We start from the raw sequence: 17,938 nt of genomic DNA, 5'->3' as shown, positions 1-17,938 counted from the left end.
CTTTATCTAAGGGACAGAACACCTTTTCTAAAGAAGTTCTCTCTTCTAGATATAACTACAGTGTAGATAATTAGAAATGCCTTTAGAAAGGTTATTGGTGTCAGATTAGATCCAGCCTTTATTTTGGTGAAGCTTTTGTTTGGATGAGAAAACAGCAAAAGACCTAAAATGTATGTAAACAAACCCTTTAACAATACTGGCTGAAATTCAGGCTCTAGTAATACTGTGCCTTTTTACGTTTAAATGTTTTGCACCAGTCACAAATTTTAAAGTGCATTAGTATTTTCCTGCAGTGGAACTTTCTCTTTTTTAAAGCAGCAGCATCCCAAACCCAAAAGTGCACCTTTAGCAAATCCCTCTGCAGACAAAAGCACTATAGCAGCACTGTCCTCTGTTGTATAAAATATTGTTTGTCATCATCTTTTATTCACTGTCTCTTTTTAATTCTGCTTTTTTTGGTTCACAGTATGCATTTATTTTGTCCTCTTTATTCACTGGCACATTTTTTTATTTATTTTTTTCAAATAAATTACAGTAAAATTGAATGGAGTAGGAGCAAGCTATAATGACTGAAGGTCATCTCTGATCTGAACTGTGTCCTCCTAGTTTGTAAAGTCACGGAACAATTAATTACAACTTTGTCCTAATTCTGTATGAACAGTGGACAGAAGGTAAATGTTCTGTGCATGTAAAGTAGTTTTAACTAATAGGCTGGTAGCGGTAACATCTTGTTTGTCAGTGCTCCCATGTGTGCTGTATGGTGACAGAACTAGGTTAGTGTTCCACAGTTGAAATAATAGACCAGTGACAGCCATCTTCCCATTTTAGAAGAGAATTACAGATTGTTTGTCCTTTTTTGGAAAGTGAGGGGCTGCCAGTTGTCTGGTTTTGTGACTGTTATTCAGACACCTCTGGTGACGTTATACCAAGGACAGGCTCGGTACAGCATGACTAGGCTGAGGGCATGCCACTCAGTCATTTTGCCTTCAGCATAGAAACAGTTTCTACTAGAATACCCATTGGAAGATAAAATTAAGTAAGAGCTGCTTTGTGGGTCATCCTTAACAAAGTAGAAATGGTCCAGCAGTCTTGCTGTACCAAGTAAATAAACCTGCTGCTAGAACTGAAATGATAAGCTGAGTAATTGATTAGTTGATTAACAGAAAATCTGTTATCATTCTTTTTGGTCACTGATTATTTAAGTCATTTTTCAAGTGTAAATGCCAAATATTACCTTGTTCCAAGGTTTAAATAGTTATAATTTGGAGTTTTTCTTTGTTTTAAAGTGAGAGTTTTTGCCTTGTCAGTTGTTGGTGGAGGAAATAAGAACATTAAAACCATCATATTTGGCTTTAAGAATTGTGACTTGTGCTAAATGATTTTCTTACATTTTATAGAGCAAAGGATCACTTGGTGATAAACATACAGACTAGAACTTGTCTGATTCTGCAGTGGAATTTGGTGTGACAAGACGAAGAGAATAAGCAATACAAAAAAGATGAATGGATACATGATCCATCTGATTCTACATGCATATTCATGATTAAAGATGTTAGATGTAAGTTTTTGCTATCGCTACATAGCCAGTGTTAGCATTAACAGCTGTTCATTCACCAGTCCAGAGGTAACCTTGCAAGTTCAGCATCAAACTTTGTCACCAAGAGCTGTCTCCAGCGGCAGAAAGCAATGCTAACGTTAATCCTTGTTTTTCTTCAATTTCTATCACTTTTCTTCTGCTGAAGTTAGCATGCTACCAGAACACAGCTGGTACAACGTGTTTGTGACGGTTGCATAATTAGAAACAGCTGCATGAGGTTTCTTGCCTGAAGTCACACACATGCAGTTATCCCTTTCTCCCAGGCTGGCATCAGGCTAGCCTGAGGGTTGTTTCAGGAGAAAGAGGAGGAGTATGGGGATGAAGATGTTTGGAAACCACTCACCCTGCAGAGTTATCAACAGGGTGCAGATGTTGGTATGAGCTCTGAGGGAGCGGCAGATGGCTGTTTCTCCTTCTCCTTCTGAATAACACCTGAAGCTAAATTCTCAATATTTAACACAAACATTAAAATGGGATGGAAAACATGTAAAACTCACATCGCTTTGAGCATAATTACAGCAAGTAATAGAGTAGAAAACTAAAATCAAGTGTATAAATTTGTCTTAAAAAGCTTGTGGGTTGGCTATGATGTAATTGGCGGTCCTAAATGGTTACTGGTTGTAAAAGCACTTCATAATATTTGTTCTCTCCCTCTCTCTCTCTCTGCCAGGTAAGTGTTCTGACCACTCTGGAGAGACGCTTCAACCTCCAGAGTGCCGATGTGGGCGTCATTGCCAGCAGCTTTGAAATCGGCAACCTGGCCCTCATCCTCTTTGTCAGCTACTTTGGCGCCAAGGCACACAGACCTCGCCTGATTGGCTGCGGTGGGATTGTCATGGCGTTGGGGGCGTTGCTATCAGCCCTGCCGGAGTTCCTGACTCATCAGTACGAGTACGAGGCCGGGGACTCGTGGCACGCTGAGGACGGCAGGGACGTCTGCTCCAACATCACCAGGTCAGAGAACCGAGACTCTGGGTTTAAATGTGGCAACCGAGCCAACACCAACATGATGTACCTTCTGCTAATTGGAGCCCAGGTTCTGCTGGGCATTGGAGCCACACCTGTCCAGCCTCTGGGAGTGTCCTATATCGATGACCATGTCCACAGGAAGGACTCCTCACTGTACATAGGTGAGTGGCACTGAGCTACCGCACAACCAAGACATCAAAGCAGATTTTCTGTATTTTTTTTTTTATTATTTTTTTTTTTTTTGTAGTTCTAAAATGCAACAACCTAATTTTTATCACCAAACCCCAAGCTGAACTGAGCATACTAAAACACTTCCATTACTGATTGAATCCAAAGCTTTTTGTATTGGAACTTCCCTCAACTGCTGGCTAAAACCACTGTTGTTGGCTCTGCCCTGATACACAGTATGTTCCTTCCTGGTTAAACACTCACTCAAAGACCACAAAAGCCACAGAAATAATCATGATGTCATAAATGTGTTGTAGATAGCTGAGCTATTAACCTTTTTAACAATATAGAGGAAGGAATTGTTGGAACAAGCAACAGGCTTAAACCAATTCAGATTCAGAGACTGAACTGAGGAACAAACAGCACCTTAACTTTAACAGCTTTGTTCTCTTTGTGTACAGATTAAATGGTGTACATTTGATCAGCTATACTAATGCACGTTGTAAGTGACTGCAAATCTTTGAATCAGCTCGAAAGAAACAATTAATATCACCAAAGTGATTTGTAATTTCATTGTCCAAGTGGTAAAAGTGAATGAAATCTTGAACCTGGCAGCAGTAGTTCCCTGCTCTGTAATGTTCTACCACAGTGTTGTCTTTTGCCTATGAGGGCTTTAACAGGACATGTGACTTTTGAAGTACATATACATGCAGGGAATGATATCTTTAGCCCTAAGGCTTCAACATACTGTTGCCGAAGTCAAATTTGGCACATTCTCAAAGGCAGCTGAATATGGCGCTAGATGCCAGTGCCAGTATACTCAGTGACACCAGATGTCGGTCCTTCTTCACCAGTGGATGGAGTGCAGAGGTGGGGTGATATAAATGTGAGTCACTCCAATGTTCCCGGGGTCCTATGATCCCCACATTTAAATGGCATATAATGGGAAGCTGAAAAAGATGTTCTCCAGCTTTGTAGTCGGTTAATATGACATGGGCTATTGTGGGAACTCATCAAAGGGGATTTCTGTTCCCCTGCACTGCTGTATGGCTGTCAGAGTAATAGGCCTATACTGGAGGGAACTTAGTAGGGTCAGGGTTTTGAGCAATGGTAATACTGATAAAATATTTTAACTTGAAATGGGTCATCCAAAACAACCATAACACTGTTCCTGGCTTGGCTAAAATTGTTAGAATCCATCCCAACAACAAGAACAAGTTCCTTGATTCCTGAACCAAACGACAATTAGCAGCAGTATTTGATTCCTTCATTCTCTTGCTTTGGCTGACTTGCGATTCCAGTTAGCTGGAAGTAATGAAAGACTAAAGGCTAATGGCACAATAAAACCTGTACAATCACAATATCTATCAAAGTAAATGAGATGATTATGTTGTCATAATAGAAACATGACTGTGACATTAATCATGAACAGAGAGGCTCATTTCAGAATTATACAATTACAATATTACATTGAACCGTGTCACTGATGTAATCTTCATCAAATCAAATGCTATGGTCATTTTGTAAAGCAAGCAACAGAGGAAGTAGTGGTTGGGACTTGTAGCAGGTTGTTAGCTTGATTAAGGGTAGTTAAATTGTATTTTAAATCACGTCAACCAAAAGTAGTATTTAAAAGTCTGTTTTCTCTTGGCTCATTGGCAGTGCTTGTTGCCGTGGTGTTTCCAGAGTGGACTTCACATAGATCAGTTGTCAGTCAGCATGTCCAGTAATGTGATGCCGTCATTTGTGGATTTACTGTAAATGGACAGTGCCTTTCAGTTGATGACTCATTTCCTTAAACGTTTTCCACCACATTTTCTAGAGCAGCTCATGCCAACTGCTCAACTCCTCTTCTTGATACTGATCTACACTTTGTGCCTGGCCTGTCCTCTCTTCTTCTCTTCTCCAGCCCACATCAAAACCAATCATGTGCCATGCAATGCCAGTGTTTGTGTGTGTCCTTGTGCTGTTGCCCTGTTGAGTGAATTTAGCTCACGGGTTTAGGGACAGTCTCTTCAAAGTTTTCTGTCAGATCAAAATAAGAATATCACTAATAGAATAACAAAATCAATGGAAGAGATACACACATTAATCTCTCCTGGTTTCAAGGTGACACGCATGGATGAGTCGCATTACAAATTATATATTGACACACAGTGAAACTACCAACTACTGGTGCACACAATTTTATTTCTAAAAAATAAAAAATGGTTTCATACTTTTTACTGTATGTCTTTTTGTAACATCCACATCTAGGAGACGAAGCAGGGTGGGCAGCATGTTTCTGTGACCCTGTACTGCACTGTATTGATTTAGTTTTGCTCTGTTCTGATAATGAGTTTGGACAGTGGATGGAAAGATCCTTGACTATTAAACATGTTTGTTATGTGTGATCGGATGCATCAGCCCGTCAATACTTGTGCTATTTTTTGCTCTTCTTTACTAAATGGTGTCATGCAGTAGCAGCTCACTGTCGATGTTTCAAAAACAGCTCAATTGTGAAAATTTTGTGTTTAGTGTGATGACAAAATTGAGGAGTGTGTGTGTTCAAGGAACAAAAAATGACTGACAGTATTTCCTGTATTAGCAGCTGAAAAGGAAGTTGTGGGTGGGTGACCCCTCTCACACAGGGACCCTTGAGCAAAGCACTTTATTCTCAACTTCTGCAAATGTTCACAAGCCAGCAGCAGAGGACTGTGGTTATACTTACAGCAGAGACCAAGAGGTTGACATAACACACATTACAGCCTGTCTGCCAAAGTTGCCAAGGCAACAGTACAGAGAGAGGCACTGAGGCTATGTGCCATTCCTGTTCTTCTCACTGCTCAGCGACCTGCTAGTAACAGAGCTCCATCAGGGGCGGTGGAGAGAATGAGACCGAGGACGAGAGAGAGAGTAAAGACGAGAGACTTCTATTAAAGAAATCTAATGTGGACTGTGTGTTACTGGCATATGCTGTTTGTGTAGAGCATGAAAAATCCCACAAAATATTATTAAGGGTTTGTGATATAGAGGTGGCCAATACATTATCGTCTTATAACTGAGAAAAAGTAACAATTGTTATTGTTCAGATAGCAGAAATTAAGGCAATAATTACATTAGATAATAGGGAGTCGTTTTAAGCCTCGATCAAAGCAAGAATAATAATATTGAAGTCGGGCTGATCCTTCATGATCATCTGATCATCTCTAACAGCCAAATTTGCAAGTAGCACACAGCAAGGAACTATATATTGTGAGAAAATAAACTGATCAGTCTGAAAAGTTAGCTTGTCTGTCCCCTTTACGTTTTTGCAGATACAAGGTTATTAGCATTGTATTATTAATCACTGGTTATTGCGATCAGCCCTGAAATTCTATTTCTCCACTCAGCTGCAAATTTGCTAGCTATATATGACATTTAATTCTTGAATGATAATTTATACAGGTGAAATCACAGTCGCATGATAACTCCGTGTTTATGCAGAGGGCTGACACACTGCACATTATAGGCTAAACTATAAAAATATTTTACAGTTATAAAACTGTGGACCAAGGATTTATTTTGCTTGGCAAATGCAAAATGGCTTAACTTGATCCATCAATATTTTTTTAGGAATTCATCAGCACTGTTTGTGTCGAGATCAGTCTGATATCTGAGGACAGCTGTTACAATACCTAGCGTTAGCGACAGAGTCAGCTAACCAGTCATGACAGTTCTGTAAAATGCGGCAGGTCCACATAAGCCTCGATTATTCACGTTACAGTTCACAAGACTGGTGTGACACAAGATCACAGGCGGCTCATATAGCAGCTGAAACAAAAAACAAGGCAAGGAAAGTGCAAAGATCAAATTGATACAGAATCATTCAAATAACTGTTGCTACCACGTGGCTAGTTGCACCTCCTCGCAGTCTTCTCTGCTAGTCCTTGGTGACTCGGATTGTCTCTGCTTGTGTTTCAGTGCAGACCTCTTGCAGGGTGAGAGGCCCTGCGGTTTGTTCTGTACACGCTTTGATCTGTACAGTCTCTGCCAGCAGCATTCAGAGTGGAGGAGAAGAGAGGAGGGAAGAGAGGATGGACAGAGGATGGAGGGGAGGAAGGAGTGCAAACGAGGCTAGCACAGCACCCAACAGCCCACCCTACCCCCTGCTTGGCTAGAGGCCAACTCATACCAGATGCCTGATGTTAGACACAACATTTGATATTTCTATGCCAGTTTAGAAATTTAAAGGAATTCACTGCACTTTATTGAATACAACAATATGTTATAATATGAAGTCATTACCAAAAGTAATAGCTAATATTGATAAAAACATTTTTTTAAAAACTTACATTCTCCATACAACATACAACATTTGATTCTCCTTCATGCTTCCTGTGTAGAGTTTACATTCTTACATGTCTTTTTGTGTAAGTTTATTCCAGTACTCTAAAACATATCCAGGCCAGTTGAGAGGTACAGTACGGTCCAGTTGAAGTTCTCTCTGGAAATTAATTGTATGTATTTTTTCTGACTATTTTTTACACAAACCATCTAGTAGTTGCTGTGACATTTCAACCAAAACCACAAATGTCAACATCATGGTGGTGCTACGGGAAAAGTCAAGGGATCCCCAGAGTTAGTAGGAATGTATCCTCTTGGGACTATGAATGTCTATGCAAAGTTTCATGGCAATCCTTTGACAGTGTGACTAACCCACAAAGACAAAATATTAAAACTTTAAAAATGCTCGGGCATGACTTTTGACAGCAAAAAGAAGTGACTAACTGTGATTTCAGTTGGACTTAAAGTGTCAGAACTGCCTGTAAGTATGAATCTGATTGCGTTTGTCCGTTTATGTTTGCCCAGTGATGGACTGGATCTGACAGTCTAGTCAGTCAACCAAGGACGTCTCTTAACTGCAATTCTTAAAGAGGTACCACCATTTGTTGCTTTTTACCCCACTCCTTGGACTGACATCCTGACTCTGATTTTGTATCAGATACACTGCTCAGTCCTGGCTCAGTGCAAAGTGGACTCTGCAAGTCCACGAGGAACTATTTCTCTCATAACATCCCCCAAGCTTCTTCCTCTGACACTTACAGATAGTCTATTATTCTTTTCTTTCCACCACCCCCTCTCTTTACTCCTGTTTTTTTGACAATCCAGGCATGTTGATTGCCATGGTTACCTCCTACAATGTGACTGCTGGTTCGTCTGTTGAGGCTCAGTAATTGCACGGAGCCCGGTCTTTGTACAGTACATATGTGTTACATGCTGCTTAGTATTTCCATTGCTTCTTTTTCCCCAGTCTCAAGGCGGTGGGTTTGTTTGACAAGCTTGACGTGTGAAGACACAGTTGCATTGTAAGAAAACACTTGAATAATGCAACGTGACAGAAAGGCAGTTAGGAGTTGTTTAGCAAACATCCAACCAGATGATTAAATATTAAAATAGCAGTTCTCCACGGGCTCACTAACAAACCAGATGATAGACAGAGAGGCTGCTCTGTTGTGGCCACATCTTCACCCCACATGGATCAATACTGCCTGAATGAGAGATTGAGGACACTGGGAATACTCAGGAGCAAACCAGGAAACACAGAACAGTTGTCCCCCAGCATGCACCTGTCTTGTATCTGCTCTTTGCCATTAGTGCAGCCTGTTCTTTCTCAAATGTTGTGCAGGCTTTCACTTAGTGTCCATCACCTTTGTGTGAGTGTGAGTGTGAGTGTGTGTGTGTGTGTGTGTGTGTGTGTGTGAGTGTGAGTGTGTGTGTGTGTGTGTGTGTATGTCTGTCTGTCCAGTCAATGTGAACAACAGATAAGGCAGCAGGCTGGTAAAAAGGAACAGAGACCATGTTTTCTGGTAGCTGACTGTCAGATCATTGCTCGTGCCTTCTGGTAGGTGAGAGGGAACACAGATTTAAAAACTGTAGTAATGCAGCAGTGATGCACTGCAGCATAAACAATAAAGAGTGTGATGAAAAGTGTCCTACAGCCATGCTGAGGTTGCACTTGAGCTAAGTCTTTGTAAATCTTTTTCTGTAGAAAATGCATAGTATAATGCATATGTTTGTGCATACTGTGTGTATCAGCACACATGAAAGTTACAATATGTTGGTTAATGTCTATTTAATACTGAAAGTCTTGCCCTCTGGCTTGTACGATCAGCTGTGATACATTCCTGATGGAAGGAGAAAATGGCTTCCCAGAGAAAGACTAACCTGCTCCTGAGCTCTGTTGACTATAATGTCCGAGGTGGATTGTAATTGGATTATTGATTGCTTTCTACTGCTTGACTGATACCCGCGGCAAAGGCAACTAACCCCTCTATCTATTGTACCGCTCACAGAGCCTTTAACAGAAAAGTAGCTTTTCAATTGGAGTATTCTGTGCCTTTGTTTTTTACAGTACAGTGTCTGCTTTACATCCTAATGGGGTTCAGTATGTAGTGCTGTGTAAATGTTTGTATCTTGCTAATGGAAGGTGTAAATCTTGCTCTGCTGCACAGTATACACTCTGGTCTTTTGTGAACACCACAGCAACACTACAGTGCAATGCCTCCAGTTTTACTTGACTTCAGTGCATTTACATCTGCCTTGTGTATCACAAAAACAGATTTCCCTCAGAGGTAAAAAAAAAAAAAAAAAAAAAAATTACAAAAGGCTTTACAGAAACATTTGAACACATAAATTTTAGCAACGCCATTGAACTGTCAGTCAATCCACCACTTTGCCGCAGAATGAAATATCTTAACAGCTATTGATTGCATCGATATTCATGGCTGCCTGAGGATGAAGCCTAAAGACTGCATTGATTTTCTGACTTTTCATCTAGCGCCACCAGCAGGTTACAGGTTTCAATTATCCAGTGAAATATGTCAACATCTTATTTGCATTCATGGCTGGTGAAGTTTTTCTGTTTATGTTCACTGAACAGTAAATTAATGACTTGTTGCACCACCATGAGAATATATTTTATTTAAGCTGTTTTAAATTTTATCTAGTGTTATAGAGTGTGAGCATGGTAGCAGGCTGAATTTTGCGTTTATCTTCAAGCACTGCCTAAGTACAGCCTTACAGAGCAAGTAGTGTAGCTCTAATTCTGCCTTGTATCAAGTGTGTAGTAAATCAGACTAACTTATACTTATACTAACCATTATACTTTTTCTAACTTTGGTTCAAAGTTTAAGTAAGAATTGCTTGACTAACTAGCACACCCCACTTAGACCTTCCCATTATCATGTACATGCACACAGATGTTGAAAATCTGCTGCAGAGTGCCAAATGGCAGCAAAGCTGCAGTCAATTGCAGCACACAACTGTAAGAACAACTGTAACAAAGTACAGTAACCTACTGTACATTACTGTACAGCAAAGTACAAGAGCAGCCTACGGAGCCCTCAGGGTCCAGCTCTGCAGCCGTTGGGTCAGCTTCTCGCTTCCTGCCTCATATCTCAGCCTCTATTCATCGCTGTAATGTGCGTAATGAAGCACTGTGAGGCTGCGAGTTGAGAGTCCACTGCAGCAAAATGTTTTTACTCCAGTGCAGTTATTACTCTTCCGCTGTAGGACAGCAGAGGAAGGAATGGACGCTGACTCAGCACACACTGTCCGTTCAGACCGGCCCAGGTTGTTTTATATGTGCACCTCTCAGGAGCACCTTTGCCAAGATACAAAGTGCCAGTGATTGAACTGTGCCATAATGTGAGTCTGAGTGAGAAATTATTCATGTGCTGGCAGCGTGACCAGGTGGAGGAGCCCTGTCTCATACAGTATGACCTTGCCTCTGCTGCACTCATTACTGCTGGGTGTACACAAGGGGAAGGCACTGCCATCAGCCTAGGCTTGATTTTCATCACCTCTGAGTGTGCCGCTATTTATTTGGAGTTTGTGACTACTGTTTTAAAATCAGACTGCGTTTTATACTTTGATTTATATTCGTATTCAAACAGTTCTCAGGTTTGTCTTACTGGTTTTATTAAAGATAAAAAACTGAGCAACCCTCGACTGCATCCCTTCTTTTAAATATACACTGAGTAAGCAGTATAGAACCATGAGCAGTAAAGAAATAGTAGATTGTAATCAGGGCCATGGTTATCATTGAGGAATCTAAGGTCATGTTCTCAGTATTTTTTCTGGAAAAAACTCACTGGGAAGAGTTTATGTCCAATAATTACAACATACACATGGTTAGTAGTTCATAGGCTGATTGCTGTATTTTTAGGCTTAGCATATTTAAATTGAACTACTTTTATGACAAAAAATAGAATAAGTAAAGCAAGATAAGAAGAAACATTTTTTGACCTCCAGAGGGGAAATGTAGAAAATGTTAATAATAAATAAATAAATTGAACATAATATCTTTCAACAGTATGACAGCATTTAGACCTTTGATGTGCCGAAAATATAACTGTAAATGTAAATAAACTTACAACTAAGATGTGAAATATAGAATAAAATAATCCAAATAGGGACCTTTCTTTTTGTGTCTAGTGGAGGAAACTGCAGTCAGGATTTTAATTGATGTTTGACGCTGTAGTTTTTTTCTGTTATGATTGTGATGTTTGTAATATTTCTGCTCCTTCATGTATGTAAGCAAGGTGGAAAATATTGCTGTTTTATTGGAATGCAATATGATGTATATGTATATTGTATATTGTGTGTATCTGTCACACGGGACCACAAAACTGACTCACCATTTAAAACCATAGAAGAGTGATAAAAGCTCTCCCAGGCATTATTTACTCCTCATATTCTCTATAAATAACCATCCAACCGATAGTCCATACGGTAAGGTATCTAGCAAGCTGTTGGCTTGACGTCACTCCTTGTGCTTGTTTTTTCATGTGCATTTTCATTTGTAGTGTAATGTCAGGTTCAGGCCAAGACACAGGCCTATATTCTACTATATATGGTATTAAACTTACTTAGATACCCAAGGAGGAACTGTCAGATCCTCTACAAGCTCTCGGCTTAAGTGGAGTGTCTCTGCCTGCCATTTCCAAATGGCTGGGTCACACAGACAAAGACTGAGTGTTACATGCATATCAGGGTTATCGCAAAAGTCTTCCCAAATCATCTTTACATTCAAAAATGATCCTGTTAATTATACATTTCTTTTATAAGCAATATCAAGCTTTAGGTGTAACAAATAGTGCCATCGCAACTAAATAAGCTTTCTCAGACTAGTTTTATGGTCATGACCATCTCCCTGTACCTGAATCTGCTGACTGCATGTTCCAAAGCCATCAATCCTTTGATATGTGCAGCTACACTGTAGCTCAACAGAAAACACTGAAAGCATCTACAGCTTTCATCCTCTGTTACACCGAGGCAGAACTGCAATCACTGCATAGTCAATAAGTCTAGAGAGATTTATAGTCAGTCTCTAATGAGCAATCAAAAGCTAAACCAATACAGTGAACATGAACCTATCTCAGAGGAATTGATTTTTATAATTGATGTATTCAAAAATGCGTGCACATCATAGCTCCAAATCATTGCACCGGATGCTGTTGTTTGCAAAATTTATCAAATTACAATGCAGCAGATTTTATTTTAAGTAAAGTTAATATTTCTAGGACAAATTTGTCAGATTAAGATGACATAAATCTTTATGTTCAAAACTTCCAAGGTTTGAGAAATAAATAGCACATTTGCTTATATTTAGAAATAATATTATAGCTTTTTCTTTCTTTCTTCAAATAGACTTTTTAGATAACAGTATAAGACAGATTGAAATTTAATACAATTTAAAGTCATACTTTGAGTGAGTGAGGAGTGCCACAGTTTTCCATAATTTTACATCTGTAGGCAAATTGGGAAAACAGTACTAGATTTGGGTCACACCCAATACATAAACTGCCCACTGTATAATCACAACATACAATCATAATATGCAATATAATCCTGTACAATTGTGTAAATTTTTAATTTCAAAAATAGCTCTTAAGGTCACAATCCACAAATTTTAACTACAAATTCAACTCTGTTACTCTAATAATTATTATAATAATTTCACATTGTTGTAAAATATAGAAACAGCATGTAATCTTTCTTTCAGCAGAGTGTAGAAAATACATTATTTGAATACTGTATGTCGTTGTTGCCATACTAATACTAATAAAAGTTTTTCCAGATGGTTGAAGTTACATTAACTTTAAAGCTCACTTTAAGGCTTTCACTGCCATGACCCTTCAGTCGTGTCTCCAGGGAAATGGCCTCATATGCACCAACTTTTGAGTCCTAACAACAGACTGGCATCAGTCCTGAATGCTTCTCCTGATGGATGTCTAGCAGCTGTTGCTATAGGATTATGAGCTCTCTGTCTTTTCTCACGGCATAAAAAAGCTTACCAGTAACTCTCCCTCATCATGCTTATTGCTGCTATTAACATCAGCTGTTTCACTTCGAGGGCCACTCCAGGCTCTTCCATATTCCAGTCTGTAGGGGACACAGTAAAGCTAGTTGTACCCGTAGTGAGTTTATGAGAATATGGAGCTTTGGTGTACTGTAGATCACATTGGCTGGCACCCAACATTTTCTGCTGGTTCACTGCCATGTTTTTATGTGTGTGTGCGCACCAGGCTGCCTGCATCAAATACATTATGGATTAGTTTTGTTGTCCTGTGTTTGTCTGTGATTTGACCCCTAGTGGAAGGCAGAGCAGGAAATAGGAGTTTGTTGATTGGTTGGTGGTTGAGCTGGTCCTGCTATATCCTCAGATCTCCTCTGGCACCTGACTTTAGCCCCACCAGCATCTGTGACTCTGCTGAAATGAACATAAATGTATTTCTGCTGGCAGAGAAAGTCAAACATGGAAAGGACAACCAAAGTCCACTGTCATAGCTGATTCTTAACAGGAATAATATTTAAAGTATATTATCTATCATTTAAATTATTCTTTATTTTGATATTTGATCATTTGCTGTGAAATTTGGTTCAGTCATGGCCCACGTAAGATGAGCTGTAGTATCTATTCATCTTGCATTATTATCAGATCAAAATTTCAACCTGTCCAGTAGTTTGATTTATGACGAGGTACCTGCAAAACTTATGACATTACAAACAGCTTTACTTTGTGTGTAGAGGCAATTAGCAAATGTTAGCATGCTAGCATTCTAAACCAAGATGGTAAACATTACCCCTGATAAACCTTAGCATGTTAGCATGCCTATTGAGTGTTGAGCTGGGAAAAACCATTCAGCTTGTTATTCCGAGTCAGAGATACCAGGAATTTCTGACACTAATGATATCTTCCATTTGTGAGAAAAACTATAGACATGTTGACAAACTGTTGACAGAATGGCTGCGAACGCACCACCAATGGCAGTTACATCAAAATAGAGTCTAATATTACCTCTAATATAATCTATTCAGCTGGTTTTATAAGAGCCTACAAATACATAATTCAATGAATGCAGCATATGTACAGCCTTATAGAGCGGTTAGCATAGCTCTGTCTTGTTAAGAAACGACAGCATACAAACACTGGACAATGTAGAATCTGGTTTTATAGGCCTACCAGTAATATCCATTTTCTTCATTGATGATTTTGTAAAATATAAAAACCAAAGATCCAGATTTATGCATGTAACCAATATGTTTTGAAATTAGGCTTGGACTTCTGATTGTAGTGATTAGAGTTTCTAATTATTAATGTTTGGGTGTCTGTGCCCCAAAATCGGTCCCAGAATCTGTCAGAAGAAGTACAGATAGGGCTATAGCCCTGACCATCAGTCACATTTTCTGGCATCTCTCTAATGTGTGTCACTTCTAAAAATAAATATGTCTAAAAGTGCTTAAAGATGAATTCTGGATGAAAAAAAATTTTTTGGAGACAATTGTTCTTTCTCTAGCTATGTCTTGGTAACACTATGAAAAATGAAGCGGCCAGTCTGCTCTCAGATTTATCACTGCTGATAACCACAGCACTAATCATTACATCCCTCAGAGAGAAATTGACTGGCCGTGTCATTCTGTCAGGAGGGAGCAGCCTCCTCTGCTGTGGGCTCTGTTATTAGTAGTGAGGCTACTGGAGCTCACTCCTATTGTTCCACTTACCACCAGCATGGATAACTGAGTTTCACTGCCACACACACGCATAGTCTGCTGCTTATTGAAAACCTCTCAGCCCCTGGGCCAGACCGGGGCAGCTTTGCATAGAGGGGAAAGTCAACCACAGCTGCCGTATGTGTGCTTCCCCGCTGCTCTTACACTAAGAACCCATTTCCTGCTTGATTATTTATGATCCCGACGGATAATCTAGTCTTAGATCAATTACACTGTGCAACCTGTGAGCTGCATATTTCAGTGACAGTGAATAAATCTGTCAGTGGGAGACATCTGGTGAAATTTAAAGTCTGCAGGCATGGATTCAATACCTAATCTTTCCCTGAATAGAATACATTTGGTTCTTAATCATGTAGGTTTATCAACAGAGGTGTTCTCTTGGGTAGGAGGATTCATACCACAGCATATTTAATAAAAGGGCCTCGTCACAAGCACTTTACAGTCTTGGTACAATGCTGCCCTCTGCTGAAAGATCAGGTGAAATGCAAATACAGCCAAGCTGGGCTAAAGAGGATTAGAATGGTTCAAAAATAAAAGTTGATTTTATGACACTAACATTGAAATATTATGTTTTTCTGTTGCTGCCTTCATTTTCCAGTGACTGACATTTTCTATTCTTCTGTCCCTCTGTGTCTTGCAGGTATTTTATTTTCAACGTTAGTGTTTGGCCCGGCCTGTGGCTTCATCTTAGGTTCCGTCTGTACCAAAGTCTATGTTGATGCTGTCTTCATCGACACCAGTGAGTTGGCATTTATTCTTTGTGTGCATTTCCTGAGGTACATTCTTGAATTTTTCTTCACTCTGCAGAAATTATGTTTGTATCGACTTCACTGGGAAACTTGAATATATTACATCACAGTGGAAACATTATAAAAAGGCGAAAACAGGCAGAATTTACTGCTAATGGAAACCAGTTTCTTCACATTGATCTATTATTCAGCATCAATTCATTCATTGTGGTACATTCCCCTACCTCCTGTCCAGGTAAGCTGGACATCACCCCAGATGATCCTCGCTGGATCGGGGCATGGTGGGGCGGCTTCCTCCTCTGCGGTGCCTTACTCTTCCTGTCGGCCCTCTTCATGTTTGGCTTCCCCCAGGCGCTGGACGAGCAGGACATGGACGGCGGAGGGGAGAGTGAGCAAGCCATGCTGCCTCCTTCCCTGACCCTGGAATACCAGGGCTCTAAACCCAACGGGACAATTCATGGCTTTGATATAAACAGTGGACTCTCAGTCTGTGAGCACCTGAGAGGTAAGGGGGGGGGCAGATGGTGTGAAAATGTGAGAAATGTTGAAGAGAGGTGATAAGTTTTATCTTTTCTACCACTTCTCTCTGTTTCCTTCTCCCATGACTCAGTAATCCCTCGGGTAACCAGGCACTTACTCTCTAATCCGGTGTTCAGCTGCATCACGCTGGCAGCCTGCATGGAGATTGCTGTGGTTGCTGGCTTTGCTGCCTTCCTAGGCAAATACTTGGAGCAGCAGTTCAACCTTACCACCTCCTCAGCCAATCAGCTGCTAGGTAGGCAGGTCATTATACCATTGAAACATCAGGGCAGAAGAAGCAGGTTAATGTATACAAATCAAAAAATCAAGAACTACCACGACAATCTTTGTACAATGCAGGAACCTGTTTTGAGTAAAATGACAGTAAACGTTTTGGGGAAACAGCCGCGTCTTTCTCTCCTCAGGTATGACGGCTATCCCCTGTGCCTGTCTGGGTATTTTCCTCGGAGGGCTGCTGGTTAAGAAGCTGAACCTGTCTGCACTGGGCGCTGTCCGCATGGCCATGCTGGTCAACCTGGTGTCCACTGCCTGCTACGTCTCTTTCCTCTTCCTGGGATGTGACACTGGACCTGTCGCAGGGGTTACGGTGGCCTATGGCAACGAGTAAGAGTGATGTGAACGAGGAGTCTTTTAAAAAAATTTCTAGTTCTATATGGGCCTTGATCTGTCCAGAAGTCATATTTTCTGTGGAGTCATGATGGTGGTGTAAATCTTCTCATCTAACTCTTGCCACGATTTTCTGTATGGGTGTATTTCCATCATGTATCACTATGATGTCTCAAACAACAGATAAAACCTATCCGTTTTCACTGTATGCCGGAAATGTCTGATGCATAAATATCACATGCATATCCATTATTCAAGTGACAGCTGTCAGAAATCTTTGCTTTTGCATCACTGATCACTTTGTGCCCTTAGCGTTCACTGGTTGAACATTCAGCCCATAGGGAGCCCAGTATAGGCAAAAATGAAATGATGCTCAAAATAAATCTACTTTAAAAATTAACTGTGATTGTCTTTTTCATTTGGTGTGAACACCATACACATACGTTCTCCCTAATATGACATTTGACCTTCTCATTAGGACACTGCAGTCTTGGCAGAGACCTGAGTCAGCATGCATCAGTAACTGTAACTGCTACACAGCATCAGTGAGCCCCGTCTGTGGTTCCAATGGAGTCACCTACCTCTCAGCCTGCTTCGCTGGCTGCACCAAACCAGTGAGTGGGAACATAAATACTCTGGACACAGGATACATTCATACACTCCAACAGTCTTTCTTTAGACAGTGGAGTGGCCGAGCTTCAATTTCTCCCTCTTCTTTTTGTCAGAACCTGACCAGCTGTACGTGTATATCCAGCAACAGTGAAGACGCAGTGGCTTTACCAGGGAAGTGTCCCAGTCCAGGTTGTCAGCAGGCATTCCTCACCTTCCTATGTGTTATCTGTGTGTGCAGCATGATCGGGGCTATGGCCCAGACACCCTCTGTCATCATCCTCATCAGGTAAGAGACCTGCTGTTACACATGAACTCCACAAGAGGGAGCTGTTGACATTTATGGATGATCAAGGGCAAAATAAGTCACAGTCACTTAGGTCATCTCAGGTTATAGACAAGAGATATACTAGCAGACATAATAATTACATCTGTCTATCTACTACATGATTATTCTTTTGTAGTATAATTGCTGTCGGTTTTGAAAATAAAAAAGAAAACAGAAAATCATTAAGGTGTTTTAAAACATAGCATTTTGCTGTGTAAAATTTTATGAAAGTCAGTGATTTATTTATTGGTTTATTGACATCAGACTTTGCACATGTATCATTGAGTTTGTAGATTTTTTGTGGAACTGCCGAAATATTGTACGATAAAGATTAGT

General features: G+C 40.3%; 1 protein-coding gene across 2 annotated transcripts in view; it reads left to right on the top strand.

Annotated features, from left to right (window-relative positions):
• The window catches only part of LOC108897662 (solute carrier organic anion transporter family member 3A1), a 58,034-nt gene that overhangs the window by 34,284 nt on the left and 5,812 nt on the right, over nt 1-17,938 (top strand). For both annotated transcript variants that reach the window (XM_051076415.1, XM_018697381.2), the window contains exons 2-8: nt 2,268-2,727; nt 15,411-15,509; nt 15,755-16,024; nt 16,130-16,294; nt 16,464-16,662; nt 17,144-17,279; nt 17,391-17,563. In XM_051076415.1, coding sequence (XP_050932372.1) covers nt 2,433-2,727; nt 15,411-15,509; nt 15,755-16,024; nt 16,130-16,294; nt 16,464-16,662; nt 17,144-17,279; nt 17,391-17,563 — 1,337 coding nt within the window. In that variant the 5' untranslated portion in view covers nt 2,268-2,432. The remainder of the gene's footprint in view (nt 1-2,267; nt 2,728-15,410; nt 15,510-15,754; nt 16,025-16,129; nt 16,295-16,463; nt 16,663-17,143; nt 17,280-17,390; nt 17,564-17,938) is intronic.

This window comes from Lates calcarifer, linkage group LG2 (genome assembly GCF_001640805.2).
Source record: "Lates calcarifer isolate ASB-BC8 linkage group LG2, TLL_Latcal_v3, whole genome shotgun sequence".
Lineage (NCBI taxonomy): Eukaryota > Metazoa > Chordata > Actinopteri > Centropomidae > Lates > Lates calcarifer.
This window is presented reverse-complemented; position numbering and strand designations above follow the sequence as displayed.